The following is an 11407-nucleotide window of genomic DNA, read 5'->3' as shown; positions in this document are numbered from 1 at the left end:
CCTTGCCAGAGGATATTGTGAAGGCCAAGACTGTAACAGGGTTCAAAAAAGAACTAGATAAGTTCATGAAGGAAAGGTCCATCAATGGCGATTAGCCAGGATGAATAGGGATGATGTCCCTACCCTCAGTTTGCCAGAAGCTAAGAATGGGCAACGGGGTGGATCACTTGATATTTAAGTGTTCTGTTCATTCCCTCTGGGACACCTGGCATTGGCCACTGTTGGAAGATAGAACACTGGGCTAGATGGACCTTTGGTCTGACCCAGTATGGCCATTCTTATGTTCTTATTTTCTTAATATTCTACTAGAGAATTCTGTAGAATATTCTATATTGAGAATGTAGGGGTGAAATTCACCCCACCTTCATAAAACCTAAGTATTCAGTTTCTATTCAGTTTTTGCCTGATTTCTGGGTAGTTGTTTGCATTGTAATAATTAATGAGTCTGAAAACATTTGCTATAAACTTCCATTTTCAGTGTTTTCTACTCATTAGTAAATATTTGCTTTCAGGTTGAAACAGATTTTTGAGAACCTTTTTCATGCAGCACTTAGCTGTTTTGGTTGATTTGTTAATGGCTCAAGACAGCAATGTAATTCTGTGATGTTCATCATAGTAGAAGTTTTAAAGGCCATGATATTTCTGATGAATGGCCATGTTTACTTCAGTGGGAATCTGGTGTGGATAAAGTTTTGCAAATTTTTTAAAGATTACAGGTAGCTGAGTGGCGGTTAATGAACATTGAAATAATACCACACAGGAGATCTGAGTAAACATACAGTTAATAACTCTGATTTGCTGGCAGGTTTGGGTAACTATCCTAACTATTTTTTTAAACAAAAAACATATTTTATCATCTTGGGTTTAAGGAATCAATCTCTTCTGTTTTGATATGGAGCCTTCCCTGTTGCCCTTTCAGTTGCAGCAGTAAAGATTTATCATTTGTGAGAAACAATGCAAAATAGTGATGCTATGGGTTTTAAAAAATTGAATCCTGCTATGTGATCTCCGTTATTTTTGCTTGCTGAGTGCAGTGTGTGAAATAGATGCTTATTTCTGTGCTAGAAGATTATGTTGAAACTTTTTATTTAGTTATGAAAATGATAGCTTCATAAACCATTTTTAATTTCCATAAATTAAAATAGGATGCTCCTCATCTTGGAAGGTGCGGAATGCCCTTAACTTCAATAGGAGTTAAGTGCAATGAAAAATGGGGGTACTCAGTTTCTCACTGGACCAGACCCTTACAGAATGAAACAAAAGTGGCACTGAGTGGCATGATTGATATGTGGTTTTCCCTTTGTAACTGCCTCATTAGGTTCACGTGTCTGAAAAGTTCTGAAATGAAAAGTTTTAAAAAAATAAAAGTAGCTGACAAGTAAAATTCATACATATCAGTATGCTGTGTGCGGACCGCCGCACCTAAGCAAGATAATGGGTACTCAGCACACAAACAACTAATTCGTGCCACTGTACTTTAAATCCAAAAGTTTGTCACTGAAAATGTTGTTTTTGGTTTTTTTTTCAGAATGTCATACCCAGGCTATCCCCCTTCAGGCTATCCTGCTTTCCCTGGATATCCTGTAAGTATGTCCTGGTTTTTAAATGCCTTGTACTTGCAATATAGGCCACACCCTTGTGACTTTCTCCTCTGTCATGCCATGTGCAGAGGGAATATTAGGGCTTGGCTACACTTGCAAGTTAGGGCCCCCAGGGCTGCTTTAATGTGCTCTAACTCCTGAGGTGTCCACACTGGCAAGGCACTTAGAGTGCCTGGACTCTGCAGCTGGAGCGCTCCTGGTAATCCACCTCCACGAGAAGCATAAAGCTTGCTGCACCCTGCCTGAAACACCCAGGCGTCAGTGTGGGACAATGTGTTGCATTACTGCGCTGTGACTGGCCTCCGGAAACGTCCCATAATCCCTTGAAGTCAAGTGGCTACTCTTGTCGTTGTTGTGAACTCAGCTGCGGTCGTGCAGATATCCCTTTCAAAGCTCTGTTTCTGACAGCCAGCATGCTTATCTGCTCCGGGACAAAACAAGCCATTATTGTGGAGTGCTGCTGGTGTGTGTGTGTGTGTGTGTGTGTGGGAGAGAGAGAGAGAGAGAGAGAGAGAGGCGGGAGGGGGGGGCTGATGTGAGGGTTCCCCCCTCGGTCTGCTGCTGTCTGAACTTACAAGACAGCATGCTGACACACTGCCCCCCCCAAAACACACTGTTTCTCCCCCCACATACACACAATACACTCCCTGTCAGACCCCACCCCCCCATTTGAAAAGCACGTTGCAGCCACTTGCACACCAGGATAGCTACCACAATGCACTGCTCTTTGTGGCGTTGCAAGAGCTGCTAATGTGGCCACGCCATTGCACTTGCAGCTGACAGTGTAAACACACAGCAGCGTTTTCCCTGCTGTTGTTTCCGAAGGCTGGTTTAACTCTGTGCTCTACATCTGCAAGTATAGCCATGCCCATAGTCATTACTTTCATGCAGGATATTATTTTTAGATTTACAGTCTCTAGCATCATCCTTCAAGATGTTCATGAGCTTGAGTGCAGATAATCTAATGCAGTAAAGAATTCTTTCCTGTCCATTGAGGTTACAAAGCATGTTCCTGGAATGTGCATTCAGGGCATTTCATGGTCTCCTAAGAGACATTTCTTTGTTATATGCTAGGCTGAGAGAAGCTTAGCTCAGTTTTGGTGATTTTATTTGTTTTGTTTTTTGGAACTTGTCAGTTCTCTTGATTTTTTTTTTCTTTGTTTCCTGGATAGTCTTGTGCCTCTTGTCATGAGAGCAGTATTTATTCAGTAGTTTGGCTCTACATTTGAATTCAAACTTTGTGACTCACTCCCCATGTATATAGAAGTTCAAGGATCTTCTGATCTGGGGTTTCGCTTCAGCTTATTATACAGATGATATTTGAATCTAGATCAGTCTTTGCTGGAGTTCACACATCTGGTCGTGGTTCAGGTTCAGCTGTAATACCCTGTAGATCTGTGGCCTCATTTTTCAGAGGTGCTGAGCAAACTGCAGCTCTCATTAATTTCAGTGAGAGCTGTGAGTAATGAGCATCTTTGAAAATCTAGCTTCTTGCTCATATCTCATGAGGACTTGTCTTTTGCTGAGGATACAGAGCAATTTGGCTAATTTGTCTTGTCTTTTGGCCATTTGGCTGTGGGACTTCATTCCCGTTGCAACTCATGAGTGGATGATCTAAGATTCCACTGAATACTCCTGGGGGCATTCTGCACCAAAAAATTAAAGATTCTGCCCACAATATTTTTAAAATTCTGCAAGTTTTATTTGTCAAAATAATACTACATAATCACACCAGTTTCAATTATTTTGGTAATTTATTTCAAAATATCTATCAGCAAGCATGTCTGTAACAATACACACACCCCTCTCTCTCTCTTTCCCTCTCTTCCCCTCTCCCCCACCCCCAGGAATAGAGAGTTAAAGGAAACCCCAATGACAACCCAGTTCCTGTTTCTCTGCACCCTTCTCCCCTTCCCAGAGCCCAGCCAGGGGGCCAGACTTCCAAAACTCCTCCCCCCCAGCCAACACACCCAACCCCACTCCCTCTCACAGCTCAGCTGCAGCCCAGATACCCACACCTTCTCCCCACTGAGCCCAACTATGGGGCCCCCCAGCTCAGATACCCACATCTTCTCCCCCTGAGCCCAGCCATTAGTACTACCAGCAGCCTCTGTCTCGAGTTAAGAAGTGGAAGAGTAGCTGAATGCTGTTAGATCAAATCTCCATTTAACAAACAGAACTAAACTTTTTTTCCCAGAGGTGCTGAGCACCAACAATTCCAACTGAAGTCGAAATTGTGCAGGACATCTGAAAACCAGACCCTGCTTTTTTTAAGGAAAAATCTCTAACTGAGGGTTTATTGTTGGTAAACATTCATAGCATGAAAAGTTATGTTGGTACTTTAAAAGTACACAGCTTGAAATCTGGTCAAATTCAAAAAATGAGTTAAAAGTATTTTCAGATACTACACCTGCCATTAAGCTTTCTGCCTTGTCTTGTCAATCACATATATTTTTTTAAATGTGTTTTCTTTACCCACTTTGTGTGTGAAAGATTAATACAAACAGGAAACCATGAAACTGACTCTATCCAAAGTGCTGTCAAGATAGACACATAAAACAAATCTGAAAGAAGCAAAATACCTTTTCTCTACTCTTTCAGTTATAGTAAATGCTTAACATTACTATAACAATCTATTATATTATAATGCAAAAAGTTTTCAGACAGAAGTGATTTTTTTAAAGTGGATTTGTCCCTTTAAAATAATATTAAATTGGAAATTCCTGATGACTTATATATGGCATATAAGGAGTTGGACATCAGTAACAAAAAAGGAAGAGAGTAAGAGAATGTTTGCAGTAGCATTCCCAACTTTACTGAAGATTTTTTACCTAGCATTATTGCTAGACCCATCACATTTACTCTACAAGTGCATACTGTACGTCAAATTTAGGTTGTGAAAACACTTCATTTGTAACGTATTTTGATCAATAAAGATTTTCAGATAAATTTTGAATTCAGGTATCATTAATCATTACACTGATTTCAAAAGTTTTGTCACCGTTCTTCAAAACATAGCTTATGACAGCCTAGGAAATAGAGATTAACAGTGCAGCCTTGAATGTTATATGGTCTTTATTTCTGAAAAGCTTCAAAACAAACTTCAATCCAGCAGAAGAGGATCAAAAACAAATCTAGAAGCCTGCGGATGGATGAGCTGCACTGGAAAATTTAAGCTAGTTTGAGAACTGTGATGTGATAAAAATAATTCATATGCAGCAAACTCAAATACTGTGCATACAACACAGCTGCATTTATCGTTTATGTACAGTGATCTGCTAATATCTTCAGAATGTGTCCTAACAATTCTAGTGGCACCCTTTGTGCAGCTATAGTTAAGGGCTTTATCAGCCTTGTCTGTTACAAACTTCTATTTTCATGAGCAAAAGTGCTGCACTGGATTCTGAAATGCTAAAGTTCAATCCCAGAAACACACTTGATTTCATTACATGAATAATTGGAAGATCTTAATTTGAGTTTGTACTGAAATATTGCAGCTTATTCATTGTGGATTTATTGCTTTGCTAGGATTAAAATATTTTAAAATGTGAAATGATTGCTATTTTGCCTAAAATTAGTTGCACTGTTAGTGTTAAGTTTGTCACTAGAAATTTACATTACAGTGACTTCAGGGTGAGGTGTGTGGCCTCTGTGTTGTCCCAACAGGCCTTGAAGTCATGAAGTCATACTGACAGTGTTTTCCTAAATACCTCACTTTGCTAGCAGGTTTTGCTTCTACTGGGAAAGGCTTACGTGTGTTTTGCTGACTCTCTGAAGTAATTATAAGGGAGGTGGGAGTGGCTTTCTGGGCAGGAAGAATCTAATGTGTGAGCTGAGCCATCCAGAGGTAGGAATCTTGGGAGCAGCCAAGCCTGAGAAGGTTTGAATAGAATTTTGTTGTATTGTTAATTTCTGTTAATAAAAACGAATCCCAGAAAGTGGTGAGTATGAACTGTGCATAATGTGTGGGCTGTGTTTGGGAGTGGCACCTGTCCAGAACTGATTTACAATGAACCAATTTGGTTTATATAGTTTCAGTAACTCTTGGATTGCATATTTCTGAGATCTCATGTATGGCTATTAACCCATAGGAACTTCCCTCAGAGACCCTAGTCAATTTTGAATGTGCTTGTTTCAAGACCTGTATTTCATTTACTACTCGTCTTGCTGTTGGTGTGTTAAAGATCAGGCTCACACTTGACAAGGCAAATACATTTTGATGTGTCCAGAACAGTACTGTTTCTTTTTTTTTTTTTTAACCCAGTAACAAGGGTTAAAGCAAGTTCATCAATGCAGATTTTTGAATTTCTCTTCTTTAAGTCAGACCTTATTGTTAATTAAGTTGTGCATACTTTGGTAGCTAGCTAGCGAGAGAGAGTGTGTTTATTCCCTTGTCTGTCTCTAGCAGATACACAAGTATTTTCTCCATTTTCTGTTTTCAGCCTACAGGACAAGAGTCTGTTTATCCACCTGCTGGTCAATATCCCTATCCACCTGTTCCTGGAGGCTTCCCTCCTGTGGGAGGTGGTGCATATCCTGCAGCACCACCGAGTGGTGGGTTCCCAGGAGCTGCAGGATACCCTGCACCTGGAAGCTACCCTGGAGCTCCGCAACCTGGAGGGGGCTACCCTGGAGCTCCCCAACCTGGGGGGATGCCATCTTATCCCGGAGGTAATATTCAAGAACCCTGTTCACAGGTTATGTCCATCATAATCAGTCCCTGTATTTGATTCAGAAAATACAAAAAATAAAAGAAGCTTTGTCTAGTGGTTATTGCAGGAGACTGGCACTCGCCTGGGTTCTGTCGAGTAGGCAATATTAATATTACAATAGCACCCAAGGCGCTGGGCATTATACAGATGTGGAAAGAAGCAACCAGTGTCCTGAAGGGTTTACAATCTAATGATCCAAAAGGGTAGGGGATGGGAATACAAACAAATGAGTAGGTTTGTTTTGTTTTTAATTGAGGTTAGAGGAAGGGATGAGGAAGAGGAAAGAAGAGGAATAGGCAGAGTTTGTCACCAGTCCAGTCACGATCAGCAAGCTGGGTTTTATTGGCAGCAGGGCAGAGGTGGAATTTGGTGGGAACAGAAGAATAGGGAGGGTAGGTGGGGGGAGTGGGAGAGGGAGAGAGTGAGTGTGCTCAAAGAGAAAAGGCAGAGGAGAGCTGTGGAGGGAGCCAAAGAGCAGCTATTAGAGAGCATGGTTAGGTGAGAATATTTGAAGGGGAAAAATCAGAAAACTAACCCTTTAAACGAGTTCCTGATAGAAACCAGGTATGACAGAAAACCAAAGTTCTGAAAGCACTTGAAGGTCTTTCAGCTATCGGTTCTGGTGGTCTATCCTTGGAACGGGCTCCCGACTCTGAAATGAAGCCTATATGGTGGCTTCAGCATTTGGTGAAGAGCCAGGAGGCATATTTCCAGTTATGCCACTGACATGCTGTGTGACCATGGTCAAATTGCTTAATCTTTTTGTGCCTCCGTTTCAGATAATGGGTAAGTAATTATGCTATTGAGTATTATTTAATTAATAGCCATCAAATGCTTTAAGCTCTGTGACAGACCCAGACCAGTGGGATACAGGAGTCAGGTAAAGGGCAAATATACTGGTCACTGGATGAGTAGTTTTCTGTTCCCTGAGTGACCAAAGCAGGGGCTGCACTAGAGTAATCAGGAACTTGCTAGAACCAATTAAGGCAGACAGGCTGATTAGAACACCTGCAGCCATCAAGGCAGGCTAATCAGGGCACCTGGGTTTAAAAAGGAGCTCACTGCAGTCAGGTGGGAAGGAGCCAGAGGAGAGGAAGTGCGTGTGAGGAGCTGGGAGCAAGAGGTACAAGGAGCTGAGAGTGAGGGTGTGCTGCTGGAGGACTAAGGAGTACAAGTGTGATCAGTCACCAGGAGGGATTGGGTCCTGGGATGAGGGATAAAAGAAGGTGTTTGGAGGAGGCCATGGGGAAGTAGCCCAGGGAGTTGTAGCTGTCATGCAGCTGTTACAAGAGGCATTATAGACAGCTGCAATCCACAGGGCCCTGGGCTGGAACCTGGAGTAGAGGGTGGGCCCAGGTTCCCCCCAAGCTTCCCAACTCCTGATCACAGGAGGAGTTGATTCAGACTGTGGGGAAGATCACTGAGGTGAGCAAATCTGCCAATAAGCGCAGGACCCACCAAGGTAGAGGAGGAACTTTGTCATTGCTCTAATCAAAGGGACTATATAAATGTGTGGAAAAAAATGTATTCTAATATTATACAGTTCATTAGGGAAAGGGCTTTAGGATTATTGCTGTGGATTCAGAAGTTTTGTTAATTTTGATGGCAAGGCTCTAAACACTGAATGTATGTTGTTATTCATGCTCCCTTTCTACCTCATCCCCATTTAAAAAATAATAATTCTCATCTGCACTAGCTGTCAATTTGCATTGTTTACCCAGACCACATGTGCTAGGAATACATTTATTATTTCTTGCTTCCTGCTCTGCCTCTCTCCAGAGCCAAACTCTGACACATCAGGTTTTGAATAACCAAACAGAGTTCTCAGGAAAGCCCTTTTCCCCTGCACCCACAAACTAGTGTTGTTGCTTTTGTCTGACAATTCCCAAAGGTCAAACCACAAGCTTTATGAAGAAAACATACATTTGTTTTCCCAAGTCTAACATTATTCCAAAGGAAAAAAACAAATGTGTTTCTCAATACACTTCACCGAAATAAATCCAACCCGAAAGCTACACTGACTTATTTCTGAAGGAGATGAAGGTAAATCAGAAATGTTACCACTTTTATTCCAATCGGGTGTCTGAACTCATGAGGCATGGTGGTAGCTTTTCAAATCTTTGTATAAATTACTAGGATGTTGTTGTCTGTGTCCAAAGATTTTTAGTTACAGTTGCATTACACAACATCCTACTCTGTTTTTATTATAAATCAACTAAAATTTAAATTACCAAAAAGCCTCTATTTTTTTTACTCCTTTTTTCCCCTCTAGCTCCTACAGGTCCTGGGTTTGGTGTCCCCCCTAATGGATCTAGCTTTGGTGGTTATCCTCAACCTCCATCTCAAAGCTATGTGGGAGGTGGACCAGCACAAATACCAGGTAGGTAATTGAAGTGTGCATGTGCCTGTGTGTGCCATCCTAGTCAGATACCAAAAAAGTCATATTCTTAAGAGTTGCGCCAAGGAATTTCAGGTTGAGAAACTGAAATTATGCCCTCAGCTCCCTCTGTTGTTCCTAGCTATTGCAGTTGGATGCTATGTATGTTCTTATGAAGGACAGACAACTCCTGATGATTTCTAAGACCAATGATGGATTGACAGGAGAACTCAAATCTAAATAAATACTACATATATCAGAAAAGGCACACTTCCTGTTGCTGTTTATTTTCATATAGTGTTTGGGATGCTGTTGCTTCTTGATCCTGAAGGCCATTGATGAATTGGGAAAACCAGAGTGCACTAGTGATCAGTGCCTGTATGGAGAGGCTTCTGCATAGCCCTGAGAAATATGTGCAGTGCTCAACAGTAAGAGTAAATCTCTATGCCCACACTGAACTAAGCACTTAAGAGTAGGGGGAAGTTTTAAAGGAGGGTAGGCAGGTGCTTAAAGGCAACCCAGTGAATGCAAATGATGTGTATCAAGGACATTTTAAGGATTTTCAGTTGCCAGCTAAGCAACTATCATAGATTATCAGGGTCGAAAGGGACCTCAGGAGGTCATATAGTCCAACCCCTTGCTCAAAGTAGGACCAATCCCCAAACAGATTTTTGCCCCAGATCCCTAAATGGCCTCCTCAAGGATTGAACTCACAATCCTGGGTTTAGCAGGCCAATGCTTGAACCACTGAGCTATCCCTCTGTGCTTAAGAGTAGCACTTAGAAGAGACTGAGAATGGGGACAGCTACGATGGCCATCTTAGTTCTTTTAAGATTGCTTCACTAACTTTAACAGTGGGTAAGCCACTGTTAACATAACACAAGTACATACACCCGTCTACATATGAAGAATAAAATACAAATGTTCCAATGCTTTCTAATGGAAAACCAGATTACTTCAGTCGTATTTTGCTTTAACAATTGTCAGTGTATCACTCTTTATATTTAAGACATTTGTAAGTGATTTACTCTTCACTCTAGTCAGCTGTAGTAATTAGAATATCTTTAATACTGAACTGCTGAGCTCCTTTAGGACACAGGTTGTTCCTTAGCTCTGGGTTTCCTGGCTTTTATCATAGGGAGCAGGGGTTAGAAGGGAGAGATTTCACTAACTCCCACAGCACTAGTAAAATTACTTAGCACTCTTAATGCTTTCTTACCAGTGTGCGTACTTGAGCCACTCCTGTGGCTTATTGGCTATTGCTAGTCGTTCCCATGGTTTCCACAAGATCTGCAGTTTGCTGAGTATCATAGGCAACTTCATGTGTGAAAACGGAGATTATGTATGCAAAGTTGATGTGTAAAATGATGCATTATGAAATAAGATGATACATTGTACAGTATTAACTCTGTACCCTTTTCTTTTGCTTTGTTCTAAAATTTTCCTTTAAGTGGGATACCCTGGTGGACAAGTACCTTCCCCAATGCCTAGTCAGGTATGTATTTTACTACTTTCATAATAAAACTGAGCACTACATTACAGTTTTAATGGGGAAAATGACAGTCTGTCTCTTTACAATAGTTCTGGGTGGGTGGGTGGTGGGCAGAGAAGGGGAGATGTTGGCAGTAATTCTGCAGGCAATGTTACAGTCTGTTCAGTAATAGCCCTTTATGTGTTTATGTGCAACATGATATCAGAAGAACTGTTATGAGAGGATACAGTCCTGTATACTCAAAGGCATTGAGTGTATAGGAAACATGTAAAGCAGATTCGCTTTGCAATCCTGAGTATTACTATGTTACCAAATACTGCAGTATGTGTCTAATTCTATTTTTGAATAGCACATGCTTTGACCTTCCCTTTGACTTGGGTATAAAGGTCCGATCTTGGTCAGTGTTGCCACTGACTGCACTGTGATGAGGATTTGACTGAAAGTTTTCAAAATGAATGGCTTCTTTTTATTTCCAGTTACAGAATGTGTCAAAATCCGCTATCACATCAGTTACTTGTAATCAGTTTAACTAATACACCTTTTGGGGAAAGTTTGGCTGGTATGAGAGGTATAAATTTGTTCTACTTTGTCAAACAGTCTTGGAAAATAGCTAACTTTCCTTCACTGGAAAAACACTTCTTTGTTCATGGTTCTATCATTTGCACTGCCAATAATACAATATAGCACAGCTGGGCAATTGAAATAATTTATAGTGTTACTATTATACGCAATGCAGGGGAAGGAAAAAACTTGTACAAAAGATAGTCTGAGAGAGAGTCCTGTAGGATCCACTGTTATCATAGCAGGCAGGATTGGGTGGGCAAACAAAAACAGATTGTGGTAATTTGTGGGAAAACAAAATGCAAGTTTAGCTACACCTGCTGTTTAAGTTGACCTTATTATTGATCACTTAGTTTGAGCCTCTTTTTTTTAAATTTATTTCTATCAGAAACCTCGTGCCGTGAGCAGTTTTTTCCATTAAGTGTTTTTCCATTAAGTGTTTTTCAAAAAGCAATAATAATACTAACATAAAAATAATTGGAATGGTATGTTTCAAAATTCTAAGAACAGTACTTCTTCTTCGAGTGGTTGCTCATATGCATTCCATTTAGGTGTGTGCGCGCCGCGTGCACAGCCGTCGGAGAAACTTTTTCCCTAGCAACACTCGGCGGGTCGGCTGGGCGCCCCCTGGAGTGGCGCCACCACGGCGCCGCATAAATAGCCC

The 11407-nt window shown here is 41.1% G+C and overlaps 2 protein-coding genes across 2 annotated transcripts in view; both read left to right on the top strand.

The window, feature by feature from the left end:
* The window catches only part of SEC24C (SEC24 homolog C, COPII coat complex component), a 647635-nt gene that overhangs the window by 46855 nt on the left and 589373 nt on the right, over positions 1–11407 (top strand). The window lies entirely within an intron of this gene.
* ANXA7 (annexin A7) overlaps positions 1–11407 on the top strand; it is a 45050-nt gene that overhangs the window by 11258 nt on the left and 22385 nt on the right. The window contains exons 2-5 of the mRNA XM_075072860.1: positions 1529–1583; positions 6044–6272; positions 8586–8693; positions 10142–10185. Of these exons, the coding sequence (XP_074928961.1) occupies positions 1530–1583; positions 6044–6272; positions 8586–8693; positions 10142–10185 (435 nt within the window). The 5' untranslated portion in view covers position 1529. The remainder of the gene's footprint in view (positions 1–1528; positions 1584–6043; positions 6273–8585; positions 8694–10141; positions 10186–11407) is intronic.

The sequence above is a fragment of the Chelonoidis abingdonii genome, chromosome 16 (genome assembly GCF_003597395.2).
Source record: "Chelonoidis abingdonii isolate Lonesome George chromosome 16, CheloAbing_2.0, whole genome shotgun sequence".
NCBI classification, from domain to species: Eukaryota; Metazoa; Chordata; order Testudines; family Testudinidae; genus Chelonoidis; species Chelonoidis abingdonii.
Note: the sequence above shows the minus strand (reverse complement) of the source record. Positions and strands in the feature narration are given on the sequence as shown.